Source organism: Emys orbicularis, chromosome 2, assembly GCF_028017835.1.
Source record: "Emys orbicularis isolate rEmyOrb1 chromosome 2, rEmyOrb1.hap1, whole genome shotgun sequence".
NCBI lineage: Eukaryota > Metazoa > Chordata > Testudines > Emydidae > Emys > Emys orbicularis.
In genome coordinates, this window is record NC_088684.1 from 137,278,463 (window position 1) to 137,298,015 (window position 19,553).

Here is a 19,553-nt window from a genome sequence, read left to right on the forward strand (position 1 = left end):
TCTCCCCTGTCATGTACTTTTTGGGAGCTCATCTTTCCTAGGAAAATAAATGGTTTTGCTGTAACCATTAAGACCACACCACCTTCCTTGTACAGAAGACGGTAGATCTGCACTTCTACAGCTAAAAAGGCGACCCACTGAAGTAGCTGTGACAATTTAGATCATGGTTAACAATGGCAAGCTCTGCAAGTTTAACATCATGCTACATTTGTTCCTATCTTCCAGTAAGATTGGTATTTCCTTTGATTTTGACTTTGGGGTATTTTAAGTTAGTGAGGTAAGTATTCTTGATGCACCCAGTTTTATTTGGTATAAAAAGTCTGTGCTTGTTTGATTGTGTGCAGAATAATCACAGAGACGTATGAGAGGGTCTCAACTGGTGTTACAGTGGAAACAGCTTCTTGAGTGAAATTAGGGTGACCAGATAGCAAGTGTGAAAAATCGGGACAGGGGCGGGGGGGGGGGTAATAGGAGCCTATATAAGAAAAAGCCCCAAAAATTAGGACTGTCCCTATAAAAATTAGGACATCTGGTCACCCTAAGTGAAATTCATTGCTGGATGGAGATCCCATAAGGCTTTCTGCACTGCAGAAACTCCATAGTTCCCTGTGCACTAAAAGATAGAGAGGGGTAAAGGAAAGGAGTTTTGCCTCAGGGAAGTGGCTCCCATGGTTGCTCTGAATAGGCCCAACACGAAGCACGGGGGAAGGTCAGTGCTATCCCTGGTTTCAGTGTACAGAATGCTTGCATAGCATATGTTCAGGGGCAACAGCAGCCATTCCATACACAGCAGTAGTGACCATGGAGAGAGAGGCTGGGCATCAGGCACTGTGTCTACTTTGCTGGAGGAATAAACTGTCTTCCCCTTCCCAATCCACACTTAATTTCCTGTTTTAAAAAAAAAACAAAAACAAAAAACAAACAAAAAACCACATGCACTTAGGCTTGGTGCTAGAAGGGACACGAATAAGCTAGATAGATTTTTCACTTGTCAGCACTCCACACTGACATCGAAAGGACTAAATAAGTAGTATGCGTCTTGGAACATGCTCCTTTAAGTTCTGATTATAACAAAGCTCTGCTGTGCATGAAGATTTTCTAGTGAAGATAGAGTTGCAAAGATGCTTCCACTGTATATTTCAGAAGTTGGTTGAGCCATTGCATACCTAAATTCAAGCTACTACCAGGCAGTGTTACCTGTGATGACTTATTTAAATGCTGTCACTCCCCCCGCCCCTCCCAAAAGAAAGTACCTGGAAAAAATGTTTTGGGAACTCTGTCCCCACCACATTCATCATTTAATATGCTGTGCATGAATAAAGAAACTAACTGTAGATATAAGGCGAAAGATTTATACGATCTGAAGAGAAACCAGAGTAGCTAATTGTAAACCTGAACATTTCTGCTACTGTATGTGACTAACATTTCATATATTTATATTGCAGATACAAATGTAATAAATATAATTGCATATATTGTGCTTTATAAATTAAAATCCTAAAAATGCATTCCAAAATGAGGTGATGCTAAAACAAGACTATTTTAAAAAAATACATAACATTCTGGTTCTAAAACTAGCCCACTTCCCTATCTCCATTCAAAAGGTAGCAACAATGTCTATTCCTACACCTATTAAATAAAAGCCCCCTCCCCCCAAAAGTGACCAGAGGTGTTTCCTTAGGCACTACTGAGGATATAAGTTATTGTCTAATAAATGGTATGTCTAGATTATAAAGGGAGTGGGTAGAGAAAGAAAGTCACGATAAGTGTTTTCATTTCTTCCTCTTCAGCAAGTATTCTTCCAGTCAACTGTGCCAGGTCCTATCTGACACTCTGAGACATGTGTAAAGGCGTCAGCATCTCTTCAAAGATAGCTCCTTTTACGTTAGAGCCTCTCAAATTAGCTTCCTGTAGATCACAACCCGATAAGTCACAATTCTAAAGGATATAAAAGAAAAGCCTCTCAGGTTAAGCGTACAAAGAAATCCTTTTATGAGAGTTTAAGCTAATATAAAAGTACTCCCAGCTTCTGCAGAATGGTAGTTAGAGCAAGCTAGAATTAGTTGGAAGCTATGATATTACCCTAAATTAGCTACTCCTGGTAAACTATTTCAGATTGAGACTTTGGTTGCTTACCACAAGCAGCTACAGTCAAATTTATTTTTAGCGAAGGAATTTGATAAGATACAATATAAATACCTCATCTCAAACTAGCATCCTTTAAGGCATTTGAACCACATTGAACAAAGCTGATGGAAATAAGAATGGTTGCCGTGCCAGCAGACATAACTGAGGGGGCATATCAGCAATTTCTTCCATCTTAACAGTTTTATAGTGCTTGTGAACATACCAATTAAGAGAAGTAATTTTTCTACAATATAGACACTTAAGGCATATTGCATGACCTCTAACAGCAAGGCAGGCTTCCCCATGCGACCCTGCTGAATGTGGCATGATTCTCCCCAGTAAAGTCAATAGCAAAGCTCCAACTGTCTTCAATGAGTGCATGATCTAACACTAAAAGTTAAGTGTAATAAAATCTCCATACACATTCAGATCTGTGTGTCACTTTGGAAGAAAGGCCAAAAATCTTTTTGGCAAGCTGAAAAAACTATGGTTTGAAGTCTTTATTCCTCAGCCTCTGGGGCAAGTGTGAAGTAAGATCAAAAGTACTGACACACTGAGATAGGGGCATTTGGGGCAATAAAAGGACAAATAAAAGAAAATTGACAGCTGTTATACTTAAAATCAGTGCCTCTTCATTGCTCCCAGTTTAAAGTATCCTTGTATTCCCTTTAATAGATAACCCAGCTGAAAGGAATTAACCTTGCTAAGACCCTCTATCAATGCTGATGTCTAATAATTCTACTCGCAGCTTAGTTAAACAAGTTACTGTGTATGAAACAAAAAAACATTACTCACTTCTAAGTCAGTTCCTGCCAGCGTTGCTCCTCGGAGGTTACAGTTTTTCAGCTTTGCATTTTTCAAAGTTGCAACTCTTAGATTAATTCCTGTCATCTGACTTCCTTCCATGTCAACACCTTTCAGGTTAGCACCTAAAATACACAAACAATAGGTCAACAACAACAACAACAAATACTCAAGGGTGAAATTCACACAGCCAATCCCCTGCACAAAGCTAGGGTAATCATGGGCTTTTGGGATTTGCCCAAACTCAAAGCAAGTCATGGCAGAAACAAGACTAGAACTCAGGAGCTCCTGCCTTCCAGTACCATGCTTTCAATTCACTAGACAAAGCCTCCTCTCAAAGATAAGTCTGAAACTCTGCCATGTACCATTTAACATAAGTCACAGCATCGCTTGCACTTTTATGTCTGTATGACTCCCAAAGCAAGTGGATACCAGAGAGAGACTATTTTTGTTACCTTCCAGGTTAGCTTTAAGGCCGGAGGGATCTTCAAAATTACATCCTTTCAGCGATGCCCCTTCTGCATTGGAACAGAGCATCTTTACACCTTGTAGGTTTGCACACTGGCAAAGAAAAATGTACATGCTATCAGTAAGATTCTACACACAGCTCAGAGAACTGCAGAGACCAAAAGGTAAGAACAGCTTGTCCGATCATATCATTTATCTTAGGCTATGGCTACACTACAGAGCTTGCAGCAGTAAGTTCTGTAAATTCTCTAGTGTAACTGCTCTAAGCCGATGGGAGAGAGCTCTCCCGTCGACTTAATTAATCCACCCCCAACAAGCAGTGGTAGCAGCTCTCCCGCTGAGATAACACTGTCCATGCTGGTGCTTAGATTGGTGTAACTTCTGTCACTCAAGGGGGTGGCTTATTCACACCCCTAAGCAGCATAAGTTATACCGACGTAAGTGGTAGTGTAGACATAGCCTTATAATAAGGCATTGAAACCCATTATGGCACAGCATATCGTGCCATCTAAGGAGGAGGAGTGAAAGCTTATAACATTGTTCCCCTGCCAACCTCCTAGAATGGTGAGTAATGCAATAGCACACAGCAGCTCTTCAAGAGACCCAATGCAAGCTCAAGACCTAAAGCTCTATTTACTTTAGGCCTATGCTTCCATAGAAACTGATTTGGGGAGGGAAGGAAATTAAAACTTTGGGATGAACTATAAACTTATCAGGCACTAAAAACTATGCGAAGTCGGTCAGATCAAGTCTGTGTGTAATCAAACATTTTAAATAAGAGTTGTAAAGTGATCTATACATTCAAGAGCTTGAAAAAGGTTTTTAAAACAAATGTGGCTACTTTGTATTTGTTCCCAATATTGCTCTTCTAGACTATGTAACACTGAACAGCTCAGCCTTTCCCAAGACACAATTCTCACATCAAGCACTGATCCAGAGAGGTCAGCTCGTTCAAGATTTGCACAGCAAAGGTTGGCATGGGCTAGATTGCAGCGGCTTAAGTTAGCCATCTTGAAGTTTATGTATCGAAGATCTAACCGAGAGAGATCTGCACCACTGAAATTTAGACCCTACAAACAAACAAACAGAAGTTGAAGATGAGGTTTAGTCCAGTGGTCTAAGCACAAAACTGAGTCAGAAGCTTCAGAGTTCTAATCCCAGCCCTAACACCCTCCCTCTCTATGACCTCTGACACAATCTTTCTGACTCAGTTTCCCATTTCTAAGATATAAATATTATTTTCATCAGAGAGGTATTGGAGCATTAGCTTATGTAAGAAGCGTTACAAATAAAATTTGTTTATTTATAAAACACTGAAGCCCTAGACATTTACTATTACAATCTGCGTGAAAAACTTTATAATTCTATTTCATCTGCACACCTTTTTTTTTTTCCCTTGTGCATATAAGATAACATTAGACGCTTTCCTTCATTTTGTCTTATTCACCTCTACCCCAATATAACGCTGTCCTTGGGAGCCAAAAAATCTTACTGCATTATAGGTGAAACCACGTTATATCGAACTTGCTTTGATCCGCTGGAGTGCGCAGCCCCGCCCCCCGGAGCACTGCTTTACCACGTTATATCCGAATTCATGTTATATTGGGTCGCGTTATATCGGGGTAGAGGTGTACTTAAATTCAGACCTTAAATATGTTCTCAGACAGGTGAATTTACGTAAGGAGCTTACAACATTACACAAAGGCTAACCAGTGTTCTCAGTCCCTTAAACCGAAGAAAAATATACGCAAGTACACCTTCTGCTCCATAGAGAGCTAATGAAATGTAAATGCAAAACCTCATACATTGTCCTCAGTTATGTTAGTTCATTTTGCATTTAAATAGGGAACTGATTAGTTCGATGAATGGCTGCTACACGAAACCTTCAACCTAAAATAATAAAAGACAAAAAGCAAAATGGAAGGGCTTTTTTTTCCCCTGCATGATTGGTTCTGGATCAGCCATATCTTTGAATCAAAACCTCCTGTCTCACATTTAAAAGGAATTAAAAGGGAAAAAAGGAAAAATCCACACACACTGCTTGGACTTCACATCACTAATTGTCACATGAGATGTAGGGCATTTTACTATTGGACTCTAGTTCAAAGCAATGTTTGTATTATACCTGACAGCGCAGTTCAGACTTAGTTGGGGTTGCCAGCAGAAATCGGACAAATTCCTTCCGGGATATAGGAGAATGATCCTCAGCTGGCTGAGAATTCTGTAAGAGAGTTGCATCAAAGAGTTTAAAACTAATATTTATAGAAGTGAGAGCTAAAATTGCTTTTTAAAAAACCCAAGACGTACAGTCAAATACAATACAAAAGTTACCTTAATAGCTACTTCCAGATGTTCAATCAATGAATCAATACCAAAAAATCTGGCTTCTTCCAAAACACCTAATAAAAGAAAAAGTTACTTGGCTATTTAGAAAATAAGGGCCCTTTCCTGAATGAGGCCAAGCTCCCTCCTTCGCTGGGATATGAGGAAGTTTAAAACCTCCCAAGATGTGCAAGATCTGTCCCCAGGATTGCAAGTGCATAAATTCAATTCCCCCCACCCCAATTAATCTTAACTCTCAGGAAGACAAAAACCATCCCCAAGAAATACATAATACAACTGTCAACCATATACATTAATTAGATGTAACTGGGGTAGAGGAAAGGAGACTTTATCCACAGATTAAAGGGAAAATCATCCATCAATTTAGTAATGGTGTTTTTCCAATACAAGCAGTGTAAAAGATCTGGAGTACATGCGGGTTAAGGAATCAAACCAAGAATTATAGTAATAGGTTAGGGCATGCCAAGAATCCTTACAACCCTCAAGTTGAATAAGTACGAATATTTTATTTTCATTCAACTGTAAATCACAGAATTAAACTTAATCAATAACAAATGTACCAAAGTTTTTAAAACATCTACAACCCCTCAGATATACATATACAACTCGTATTGACGCCAATAGATGTACCTAGGGGCAGAGTTTAACCTTTGAGGTTGAATAAATTTTAGGGATGTCACACAGATAATACACACCTAGCAAATTAATGCCATCGTTTACAATGAGCTGCCCATGACGCAAATAGTTCAGAATTGGTTCGAAGTATTCTGGACTGCGATCAATTAGGAATGCTCCCCTGTGATCCTGCTTATTCCCCCAAGCATCTGTTTGCACACAAAAAAATATGCATTGTATTAAATTTGATACAGTAATAACTTTTCATATTCAGATTACTACTGCCACACAGTATCCTCACACCACTCAAAGTAACAGATTGTAATGAGTTAAATAAAAGATTGACTTGAAAGGGACACAATTTGGAAGAGAACGGAAACTAAAAAAAAAAAAAAAAGGGGGACAATTGTGAATCCAAAACACAATTTATGTTAGAGCAGTCCCCAACCTTTTTCGTCTGGTGGGCGCCAGACGACGAGCCACGGAGGACCGTGACGGCGGACGAGCATCCGCCGAAATGCCGCCGATAAGCGGCAACGTCAATAGGCGTCGCCGCCAAAATGCCGCCGACAAGCAGTGTCATCCAGAGGCATCGCCGCCAAAATGCCGCCGCCAAGGAGCATCATCCAGAGGCATCGCCGCCAAAATGCCGCCGCCAAGCAGCGTCATCCAGAGGCATCGCCGCCAAAATGCCGCCGCCAAGCAGAGTCATCGCCGCCGATTTTCAGCGGCATTCCGGCGGCGACGCCTCTGGATGACGCTGCTTGTTGGTGGCATTTCAGCGATGCTCGTCCGCCGGCCAGTATGCGGGCGCACTTAGATGCCCCGGCGGGCGCCATGGCGCCCGCGGGCACCGGGTTGGGGACACCTGTGTTGGAGCGTAAGAACCAGCAGGTGAATCAATATAAATCAGAGCAGAACTGGACTGTTTTAGTTTTACTGGAGCATGGACTGTATTTTTGTCTCTTGAACAGTGCTAGCACATTGATTGCATTAATTGAAACAATGGTCAAATCAGGGTGAGATGCAACTAAAAGCATTCATAAGTATTACTAGTTGTAATTTACGTTTTCAAGATGTCATACAAACTTTAAGCACAACTGGTGAAATGCAAAGCATTCTAAGTTCTGTTTTGGTACTTTAACATATACACATAAGGAGGGGGTGTCTTACTGTTAATTTTTTTTTTTTTAAAGAGTTTCTGCTAACTTTAAGGAATAAGTCTATTTCAAAATACCAACCTTTATCTTTAAACATATGGGCCAGCATACTGTCAGGTTCTTTATTAACTAAAGTGCTCCTGGAAAACAAAGCAAACTCAATTTATCTTTAGCTTGTCTAGCTCAAGAGGTACATTACAACAAATCAAGAATTTCCTGTACCTACAGTTATGAAAGTGATGAGATTGAGACATATCTCTAAATTACAATGCTGTACCAGACCTATTTTCATAACATGTATAGTGTATTAGGTCAAATTTATTCTCATAAGACATCTTACAAGGAGAGAGCTTATTTGATGGATTAAAAAAATACAGTAGAGAAGATTCCAAGTATAATTTTCCAGCAAGTTTTTAATACTATCTGAAAACTGTTTTAAATCAGTAATAGTGACCAATAAGATAACTGCACAGAAAGATTTTCTCCTAAATAAGTGATTTTTTTCAATGTTTTTTTATTTGCCCTCTGAAGACTCACCAAGTGAACATACAGTGGTTAATGTAATTATCAGTATCGACTCACGGACGTCTAAAGTTCTTTGAAAACAAAAATTAAAGTTATATTCCCACCGTGTAGTTGTAAAGTATCGGCCTCCAACATTTAGTGTTAACCAATCCGTGTGCGACCCTGTTAGTTCTTCATGAAATTTTACGTCTGTCTGAGGATCTACATTGATGAAATGTACAAAGTGATCTTTAGTCAAGTATATTTCTGAATAACCCCACATAAGATACCTCTTCTGAAAACTGTTTGCACACTGGTGAAAAGAATTTCATATATATTTTACATCTACTTCAAATCTGTTTCTTCATAAGGCAAAACGTTAGTCAACCCCCCTCCTCCCCACACACACTTACCAATGAATGGCTCCCCTTCGCAAACAAACAAAACATCATCATCCCTGGGGGGAAAAGAAAAAAAAAGTACTTTTGTATAAAAAGCCATTAGTCTAGGGTTAACCCTTTCCCAATCAGTTTGAGGCAATGGAAATTGATTATCATTTACTTAGAGTCTTAGCATCCAATTCTGATCTCCCATTGATTTTATAAGTGTAACACTTAATTTCAATGGAGATACTCCCAATTTACACCAATGTAAGCCAGGCAAGAATCAAGTCCTCTGTTACTTAGCAAGTTTAGTTCAGTTCATTAGTTGTATCTCCTGTAAAATGTATAGTATCTGTTCTCTCTTGTCTGAAGTAAATACAGTCTTACCGTTTTAAATGCCCAATCCTCCAACCCTCACACATGTAATTCACAGATGGAAGGGCTGAAGGATTAAGCCACATACATGCTCCGTGCATTGATATCCCTTTAGTATGCACATTTCTGTATAACAATTCAAATAGGTGTTAAATGTCATGACATTTAACTTATACAAGCAGTTTAATTTCTCCTCAAAATTAAAACAAAACAACACTTTGGCTATGATATCATAGCATTTCTGTTTTGGCAAATTAAAACATAAGACGACCTGCAGATAGGAGAATGCTAAAGGGGGAAAATGTTAACTCTCTCTTGCTTCAGGGCATAAAATGACTTCAAACAAGGTTCAGGATGGAATCCACAGAGTCATGCAGCATTTCATAACTGACCAGGGGCACTTGTGATGGGATTTGCTTTCCTCTAAAGCATCAGGTATTGACCACTGTTAGAGGTAGCAGAGTAGCAGCCGTGTTAGTCTGTATCCGCAAAAATAACAGGAGTACTTGTGGCACCTTAGAGACTAACAAATTTATTAGAGCATAAGCTTTCGTGGGCTACAACCCACTTCTTCGGATGCATATAGAGTGAACCATATATTGAGGAGATATATATACACACACATACAGAGAGCATGAACAGGTGGGAGTTGTCTTACCAACTCTGAGAGGCCAATTAAGTAAGAGAAAAAAACTTTTGAAGTGATAATCAAGATGGTTCAGTACAGACAGTTTGATAAGAAGCAAGTGTGAAAATCACATCAGCTATACCATCAGTGGCTCGTTCACCTGCACATCTACCAATGTGATATATGCCATCATGTGCCAGCAATGCCCCTCTGCCATGTACATTGGCCAAACCGGACAGTCTCTACGCAAAAGAATTAATGGACACAAATCTGACATCAGGAATCATAATACTCAAAAACCAGTGGGAGAACACTTTAACCTGTCTGGCCATTCTTTGACAGACCTGCGGGTGGCTATCTTAAAACAGAAAAACTTCAAAAACAGACTCCAACGAGAGACTGCTGAGCTGGAATTGATATGCAAACTAGACACAATCAACTCAGGGCTAAATAGGGATTGGGAATGGCTGAGCCATTACAAACATTGAATCTATCTCCCCTTGTAAGTATTTTCACACTTGCTTCTTATCAAACTGTCTGTACTGAACCATCTTGATTATCACTTCAAAAGTTTTTTTCTCTTACTTAATTGGCCTCTCAGAGTTGGTAAGACAACTCCCACCTGTTCATGCTCTCTGTATGTGTGTGTATATATATCTCCTCAATATATGGTTCACTCTATATGCATCCGAAGAAGTGGGTTGTAGCCCACGAAAGCTTATGCTCTAATAAATTTGTTAGTCTCTAAGGTGCCACAAGTACTCCTGTTATTTTTGTTAGAGGTAGGTTACTAAAGTCTAGTTATTGAAGATCCAGGAGGACAGCCCTAAGTTTTCTAACCAGTATCTACACAAACTGCTTTTTGAATGGCTTCTGTAGCACTTTCTTCATATATTTTCATACAACAGCATATCAGTATCCATATCAATTAAGTTAGATTTTGTTTGGACAAACATTACCTAATCAATGCGATATCATCAATGAGTCCACCTTTCCCATTGTACACACTGGTCGCTTTTATTCCAAGCTTATTACTAGCCACAGACAGCAAATCTGATAATGTCCCATAAACAGCCACCACCTATAAACAGAAGACAGGTAATTTAGTGCTGCAGATACCATATGTGGATAATTTTTCTGGATATTTAAACTACTGTTTTTAAAAGAAGAACACGCATTAGCTACATTTAGTATGAAGGGGGGGGAAAAACAACAAGCCCCCATGCCACAAGCTAATGGCCCTCTCTAATGAGTTGAAACAGTTTTAAAGTTTGCTTTGGTTGTGTCTTTATAATAACTAAGAAATACCTTGAGCATTAAAGGATTTTTTAAAAACATCTTTTATTGAATGTACAATGATTATTAGAATCCTACTCTATCTAGTAGGACTTAAGCCTCTTATTTTAAATCCCTCTAATTCTCTCTCCATTCTACTGCTCATGAAATTACTGCAAAATTTCTTTAAAACAAAACACACAGAAAGTCCCCAAGAATAAACAGCCAAGGGTGTGGGGGGAAGCCTCCAGAGTATCAAAGTGTTTACAATTGGGAACATAAGAAGTGTCATGCCGGATCAGGCCAGTGATACATCAAGTCCATTCTGAAAGTAGCCAGTACCAGATGCTCAAAGGGAAAGTTCAATAAACTAGTGAGCAATTTAGAACGACCTACTCACGAGCATTTCCTAACCCCCATCACACAGTGGTTGATTTGTGGCCTAAATCTTGAGGGTTTATATCCCTTATAAAAATATATATTAACTTAATTTTAGATGTTCTCATTGTCCATATAAATGTGCAAGCCTTTCTTGAATCCTAAGCTCTTGGTCTCAACAGTATCTTGTAGCAACAAGTTCAAGAGGTTAATTACACATTGTGTAAAAACAAAAATAAGAATCTGTGGACAGGTAATAATGTTACTAAGCTCTCAAAAATAGCATAAATTTTAAGCAAACTGGCACTATGCTCTATCATTCAACAGATCTCTATTTTTTTGTACCAAAAGAGGAACTAGTTTGTTGATGTGTGTCACAACATGGACACTGATTTTTCTTCTTAAATTACCAGGCATTGCCAAATATCAGCCCATGATCCAAAGGCAGTATATGGAATTGAACAGTGTAGCCTGTGGTCATTCATCGGTAATAAGCATGTCCATTGGAGACCACAGGTCACTCCATGCCTTGCTCCATCTTTTTTGCACTGATTACAGCCATCCTTATTTGTCTGCTTGGACAAATAACGATGGCTGTAATCAGCGCAAAACAGGTTCAGGAAAGTTGACAGTGAACTACATGTAAATTCTGTAGCAGCACCATCTCCCTCAGCAAAATTCCTCCTCCCATCATAAAGTGACCAACTACTTTATGCCACATATTAGTTATTGGGGGTGGGAAGCATAAATAATAATGCGATAAGGATGACCAGGAGATCTGTCTTTGGCTCTGTGTATTGCCGCAGGCGAATAACAACTTTTGTATGTCAGTTTGCCCATATGCAAAGTAGGAAGTCTATTACTTCCTTACCTCTCCGGGAGGAATAGCCAGTTATTCCTTGTGCAGCGTGCTGACCACATGAATTGCTATACAAGTGCCAAGAATTTTAGAAATGCAAGGTATTGTTAGACAAAAACACAATGCTGACATAATTCCTCCCACCTTGATTTGTTTTCACTAAGTTACTGTTTAAATATTCTGAAGCCAAGTAGTGCAATAACCAATTATTGATGTCACACTCCTCAATGAGAGCACCAGCCCAGCCACTTACTGCAGCCATAACCAAACTTCTGACTTTGGCAGATGTACCATATGTATAAAACCTAGCAGAAACCACAGTGATCCAATTGTTCCCATTTGTCAAGTGTTAAGACTGGGGGTGCTATCATAACCAACCCTAGCAACAGATTGGAATAGCAGAAACAGAATCAACTCTGTTAGTGGCATTTACTCAAAAAAAAATTGGAGCATTAAAATGCTGTAATAGCTGTAGATTTCTTTTCCATTCTATTTCTCCATCTCCCCTTTCCCAGTCACTTGAAATGTCAGGTGTTTAATGATATCAGGGCCTTGAGAAGGTCCCTGAAGTCAGAATCTCCACAAAATGCAGACTGGGAGAACTGAGTACTGCTCAAGGTACAAGACAAGCACCAATGTTGTTGTGTGTCAGAACAAGCTTAGCCAGTTCCAAAGCAATGCATTATTTATGGTCTCTGTGCCTCTTCCTAATCACCACACTGCCTATTTTTGTTAGGATGAGAAAAAAGGGAACGGAAAGAGCTGTCAAAAAGTGAGGAGGGTGAGGGGAAATCTACTATATAATTGATCCTCACTGGACTGAGACCAAAAAACCTCACCCTAATAAAATCTAAAAATATGGTGAAGGACAAAAGAAATGTGCAGGTGCGTTTGCGGGAGGGGAGGGTGAAGGGCAGACAATAAATGAAGTTTCAAGAAAGCAGAAAAGGAAACAAATGGTGACATTTATAAGACTATTGCTTTTATGTGCATAAATGGAGAAAATATGAAGATAGCTGCTGAAAGAATATTAGATGCACAGTATTGTAGAAGCACTTCTTGCTGCAATATCTCCGTACTGGTCAATTTATACAGCCCTACTGGCCTTGGCTAAGAAAGCAGCAATTTAATAACTTTTCCCACAGGACCGGGGCTGCCAGGCATCCTGCTGCTCACAGAGAAAGTCAACTAAGGGTTTCAAGGAGGGGATGATGGGCCAAACTGAGCCCCAATGTAAGTGAGCTTAACTCCACTGAAATCAAATGACTTGAACCTGGTTACTCCAGGACTGAATTTGGTGAAGTGGCAATAAGCAGTGAAAGGACCACCAATATTGCAAGTGTTTTTATATACTGATTGTTTATTTAGTTGAAAGCTAAATATTGCTCATTTGTTCTGTTCCAGAGCTCTCTAACATTGCTTTCCATTGCAGCAGTGAAGACTAAGTCAGTTCTGTCATTCCAGTTAAATAACTCATGAGCTATAGATCTAAGGCAGAATGGGAAAAGGAGCTATGTTTAGTAAGACCTAGGGCAGGTCTACACTAACCCCCCAAGTCGAACTAAGGTACGCAACTTCAGCTACGTGAATAACGTAGCTGAAGTTCAAAGTACCTTAGTTCGAACTTACCTCGGTCCACACGCGGCAGGCAGGCTCCCCCGTCGACTCCGCGGTACTCCTCTCGCCAAGCAGGAGTACCGCAGTCGACGGCGAGCACTTCCGGGTTCGACTTATCGCGTCCAGACAAGACGCGATAAGTCGAACCCAGAAGTTCGATCGCTCGCCGCCGAACTACCGGGTAAGTGTAGACCTACCCCTAGAAAGACCAGGTGGGTGAGGTAATATCTTTTATTGGAACAACTTTTGTTGGTGAAAGAGACAAGCTTTTGAGCTTACACACAGCTCTTCTTCAGATCTTGGAAAGGTACTTAGAGTGTCACAGCTAAATACAAGGTGGAACAGATTTTAATACCGGACGGTTGGTCATAATTTCTTTTTAAGATTTGTACACCGGCTAAGCCTTGAGAACTGAGCCACTCTCCTCCTTCAGAGATTATTTCAGAAGACTCAGACAGTGAGTAAAGTTTAAGATCATTTGTTAGCAGATAACTGAAAGTTTAGATATATCATGGTAGTTGGAGATGGAAAAGACAGGCCATCACAGAGTCCATTATTGAAAGTGCATGCATATCTCCCCACCCCCCAATAGAGGAAATATCTCACATTAAACCAACACTACATTAAATTTTGGGCTAAAGGCCAATCCAGCCTTAGATGGCTATTTATAAAAACAGAACCATAAGCAGCCTGCAGACTTTAATTTACAGACCTGTCACTGCAAACTAGAAGGAACAGAGCAGGACCTGCATTAACAATGACAATGTGAATGTGACTTTAACCACATGGAACCATGACTCAAGCAAGGAATTCCTAGTCTCTTTGAAATTCTCCCCCGCACCAAAAGAAAAGTTAGTGAATACTTTACATATGCTCACTCTTAATGAGCTCAATCCCATTCCCATGGACTTCAATAGAAGTAGGACTAGGCCATAACAGAGAGGATCAGTGGAAAATCGGGCAAATGCAGATGTTCTTGAAAGAGGCTAGCCCCAGATACTGAATTACTATATTCTACCCATAGAACTGGTATAGGATGGACAGCAATGCAAAGTTTCCCCCATCCTGTCCTGCCCATGTGTCCCAAACCTATCCTAGAGGGACCCACTCTAGGGAATGAAAGGATAATTCAGTCTCCAAGCCATGAAAAGGAATTGCTGCAGATGAGGCTGAAGTTTATTACACATAACAAGTACATAGTAATAGATCCTTAACAAAGTGCACCGAAATTCTAGCATCTCTATAAATAAGTCATTCATTTCTTAATTTTAATAGTGTAACATCTTATTCTTAACACTATAAAAATTATTGAATAAAATTTTTAAAAGCTTGAACTTCCTTGTTTGAGGGAGGGAAGGAAAGAAGGATCGTGTATTGGAGGCAGGGAGAAGAAAGTTAAGGGTCCAATAACAATTAGAGATTTCACCAGAGGTTAAAGGCAATTCCCTTGTGTGTATAATAGAAGGATATTTATAGAACAATTCCCTTCAGGTAAATATGATTCATACACAGACACTATTAAGTTTATATATTGTCTTAAGAGGTTTAATTGCTGATTTGGTTAAAACGTCTCTGCAGGGCCAGAGATTTTAGAAGTAAAAGAACTATTACTATGACTATTATATACTAGTATTACAATCAGACTACACTGGGAGACCGAGGAAAATTTTTCAAAACATGAGTACCCCAGATATATGCCTGTAGATTTATTGCAACATGTCTACCCACACAACCCTGCAGTATTTCCCCCCCCCCCCCTCAACAGCTACAAACAAGTTAGCAGGGCTTAAGTCATTCACACAAAATTTGTGCATACCGACTGCTGTGCCTGAAAAAAAAAAAAATCCACCTTTATAGACAGATTTGAAAACCCATCCTGCACCATCAGCAACCTCATGGTACTTAAACAGGGTGGATTTATTTAAATCATTGTTTAAATCACCAAGTGGAAAGCCTCGATTTAAATCATTGATTTTAATCAACTTTTCCATTTGTACTTCAGTTATTTTCTAAAAACACAGTCCTCTTCTTGGTTAAGATCAACATGTTTTCATGGTTATTTACATCTAAATATAGAGCCTTTACACTAAAACTGGCACATCTTTTTGCTACCTCGGAGGATACATTATAACTATATACATTTATTTGAGGAATTACGGTATATAGCATATTTTCAGATTCTTACTAATTGTACATTTTTAGTATATTAGAAAATGGTGAATGATATATTGTTTATTTACTAGATGGTTAAATTTTTGCTCATTACTTGTGTCAAGCTGTATTAGGATGGTAACTGGAATTTAAACAAACACACAAAACAGCATATACAATTTGTTTTTATTAAACAAAACAGCCTTAAATGTTTTGGACACATAAACCTCATCAAAAAATGTTTCATATTTACAACTAAATGATTAAGTAAACACAGAGATTAACTGTAGTCAGTGAATTAAGCTGATTATTTCAGGTCAGTCTAGGAAAGTTTTCAAATATGCTTAAGTGAAAGAGAGTGGCGCTTAAATTCCTACATGCCTAAGTATTTTGAAAATCAGACAGTCTCCTAAGTTACTTAGGCTAACCTACTGTGCCACACTTATAAAGTTTGACCTCAAAAGTCACATGGTTTTCCCTCGACTCTCTCTTTTATATGGAAATGTAGACTTTAACTCAAAGTTTTTGATAGAGACTCATGGATTCAATAATATACTTATTATTTAAATGTTTTAAGATATTATATAAAATTTAATTTTAAACGAAGCTTCTTAAACATTTTAAAAACCTTATTTACTTTACATACAACAATAGTTTAGTTGTATATTATAGATTTATAGAAAGAGACCTTCTAAAAACGTTAAAATGACTGGCACGTGAAACCTTAAATTAGAGTGAATAAATGAAGACTTGGCACACCACTTCTGAAAGGTTGCCGCCCCCTGTCTTAGGCCTTGGCTACACTCAGGACTTCCCAGCGCTGCCGCGGAAGCGCGAGTGTAGTCGCGCTGCCAGAGAGCTCTAAGTACTCCACCTCTCCGAGGGGAATAGCTTGCAGTGGTGCAGGCTCTGATTACACTGGCGCTTTACAGCGCTGTACTCGCTGCGCTGGGGGGGGGGGGTGTTTTCACACCCCTGAGCGCAGCAAGTTGCAGCGCTGTACAGCGCCAGTGTAGCCAAGGCCTTAAACTAAAGATTAAACTTTAATTCCTGGAGACTTCAGGACAGTCCTGGAGGGTTGTCCTGGCAACCCTAACTGTAAGTCATTTGTACCTGCAAAAATTCACATCCACAAACCTGTGACACCCACAAAAATAAATACATACAACCACAGAGCATTCAGTGTTCACATACACACAGGGCACCAGTGGCATCCCCTCCCTATTTCCCCTCCTAGCCCCGCTACCCCTGACAGCTCCTCTGTCCTTCACCCCCCCAATACCCTTCATACTCCACCCCCTCCCCAAGCTCCACCCTTAACTCCCCCTCAAATTCCCGTCCCCCAAATCTCCCCTGCCCTCGAGCTCCACCCCGCCTCCAAGCCCCCCCGTCTCCCCAGGGTCAGATCCCTCCTTCCACCTCCCCCAGCCCCACCCACTTCACCTCAGAACCCCTCTCCCCTTCGCCAGGCCCCCCCTCACCTTCCCGTTCTTGGGGGTGCCATTAACGAACAGGGTGACCCGCCTCATGCTACCAGCGCTCCTGAGGCCACGGTACGTCGCCGCCAAACCCGGAAGCCAGCACCTCTGACTGACATAGCCCAGCCCCAATCAGAGACCCACTCCCACTCCTCTTGCCCAATGGGAGGCAGACAAGGGAGGGGCGTTCCTCCATGCAGGTGTGGAGGTTAGGCAGGGAGGATTGACAGGGGGGAACGTTCTGCTTCGGGGGGGGCGGGGTCCCGGTTTTGGCCAATCAGAGCTCTAAGAGCGAGGGGGCTTGAGAAGGGCAGGGCGTCACGGATGATGGCCAAACAGCATGAAAAATTACTCCCTAGACTTCTGATTGGCTAGCGTGTGTCACGTGGGGCTGGACCGGCCGTTTAATGGGCTGTATTTCAAAATTAATACGCTATCCAATCGCGTCGAAGCCGTGTTTCCTGCGCGCTGCCGGGACTCGCTGCAGGGAAAATAGTCCTGTCCCTCGCAGAGGTTCTCAGAGATTATCTGAGCCCCTAAACCTGCCGGAGGTGGCCTTCTTCCTGCCACCCCACTGGTTTGGATGGCATGTGCGCAGATTGATGCGGCTAGGAGGGAGGGCGGCTCTCGGTGCGGGGCGGGTTGATCCTGCGGAGGAATACGCATGTGCAGGGCTTGAAGTGAGTTTGAATGAAGAGGCGGGTCCAGCCCATCAGCCGTAGTTTTGCCCTCGGTCGGATCGTCTAGGATTCGGGAACCGCTGTGGGTGAGGTGGGGGATATGAGAGAGAGAGAGGAGTGCTGGGGGGATCGAGGGAGGATATGAAAGGGAGGATGGGGGGATAGAAGGGGAGGGGGACATGGGGGTGGGGGGTAGAGGGAGGGGGAAATGAGCGAGGGTGGGAGGTAGAGGGGGAGGGGCGTATGAGAGAGGAGGGGGTATTGTAGAAATTGAGAAAATGCCCATGGAAACAACTGGATCTATACGCGGGGGGGGAGGGGGAGATTGTTTGATAGACCCTTGGGCACTGGCGCTCTTCTCCGCTGCCCCTCCCGCAGCCCTCTCGCCTTCCCCCGCAGGGCCTTTTTGTCAGCTGCTGCTACACCCTCCAGTGACACCATTGAGAACCAGTGCAGTCTAGTTGCCTTTCTCTTTGCGGCCCCCACTGCACCTCCTTTGGGTGGGGGTGGGGGAGGGGGGGAACGTGCACCAGCAGGTGTGAAGCTTCTAGCGTGCCTGTCCAACAAACGTTCCACTCTCCTCTTTTCTACCCATCCCCGTCACCTTCCGTTTCTTTATGTTGCCCAGTCATATGCCAGACACCTCCTGTACCCCCAAAAGCTTCCAATCTAACTTCAGATGTTAGCACAACAAAGGGGACAATAAAACAATTAGAAGTAGGTACGTGTGGTTAGGAAGAAGGACCGGATTGTGTGGTTGTCAAGCAAACCCACGTGCACAGCATGGTACAGCAGGCTTTTTTTCTTTAAAAGCATCTGTTTTTTTAAAGTAACGCCCTACCCTTAATACTCGGCAATCTCGGCTTTTTCCCCACATTACTTATGCCATGTACCAAAGCAGTTTTCCGCTTTTCAAAGTGGGAGGGGCTGCTTTGATAATGAAGGGCTGTAACATTAGTTACTTTGCAATGTTCTTGTAATAATAGTCAGTCACATTGTGACATAGCTTAATTAAGCATTGTTATGATGCTATAGACTTGTGCTATACTGGGCTTAATTTTGGGTTGTTTATTTTTTTGTTCTGTTTAACTTGACACTATCCTATTACCCTACTTTGGATGGTAGAATGTTTTCTTTTTATTTAAATAAGCAAACTGATTTGTCCTGTTATGCTTTAGATGAACATTATCTCAGAAGTTGGAGATTTCCCTAATGAATGTGCTAGCTGGTACTCACTTTCTTGTTTGTGTGGTGTTGTCAATATCTGCCAAAAGATAACTGGGATTCTAGACTGTGCAGTGCAAGTTTTAGTAGTGCAGCCCTTTTACAATGTATGACTGGTTGAACTCCCAATAGATCTTGAAGTCAGTGGGAGTTGTGGGTGCTCTGTACTTCTGTAAAATCAGACCAAAATACAGACTTAAGAAGTTAACTTTAGGCATTCACTTTTTGAAAATCTTGACCAAGTGTATGTTTGAATGCTTAATTGTGTATGTGTGGGAGAAGACATTTAACTCTCAATCATACATTGAAATAAATGCATCTAGTATTCAGTGTGTGATAAGTGCCACAAATTAAGCTTCAGAGCTCCAATGCGATCATATCGATAGTTCTACACACTTAAGTCTAATGTTTATTTCAATGTGACAAAACTAAATGCAAGATCTGTGACTCGAGATTTCAAAGTCTCAAAAAAAATCTAAGTAGT

At 41.0% G+C, this 19,553-nt stretch overlaps 1 protein-coding gene across 1 annotated transcript; it reads right to left on the minus strand.

The window, feature by feature from the left end:
- Positions 1-1,271: 1,271 nt before the first annotated feature.
- On the minus strand, positions 1,272-17,266 carry KCTD9 (potassium channel tetramerization domain containing 9). Its single transcript, XM_065397950.1, has 12 exons — positions 17,169-17,266; positions 10,367-10,488; positions 8,435-8,478; positions 8,147-8,243; positions 7,599-7,657; positions 6,438-6,566; positions 5,731-5,798; positions 5,525-5,620; positions 4,320-4,469; positions 3,387-3,492; positions 2,923-3,056; positions 1,272-1,938 (listed from the first exon to the last, which is right to left on the minus strand). Exons 1-12 carry the CDS (start codon positions 17,214-17,216, stop codon positions 1,822-1,824), a joined length of 1,170 nt encoding a protein of 389 aa, XP_065254022.1. The 5' UTR covers positions 17,217-17,266; the 3' UTR covers positions 1,272-1,821.
- Positions 17,267-19,553: the final 2,287 nt, after the last annotated feature.

Excerpts from the sequence above, each read along its gene's own strand:
- KCTD9 (XM_065397950.1), bottom strand. The coding sequence starts at position 17,216 with ATGAGGCGGGTCACCCTGTTCGTTAATGGCACCCCCAAGAACGGGAAG. Across the intron at positions 10,489-17,168 it reads GCACCCCCAAGAACGGGAAG|GTGGTGGCTGTTTATGGGAC; the intron begins GTGAGGGGGGGC and ends TTCTGTTTATAG. Across the intron at positions 7,658-8,146 it reads CGATACTTTACAACTACACG|GAGCACTTTAGTTAATAAAG; the intron begins GTGGGAATATAA and ends TTTGTTTTCCAG.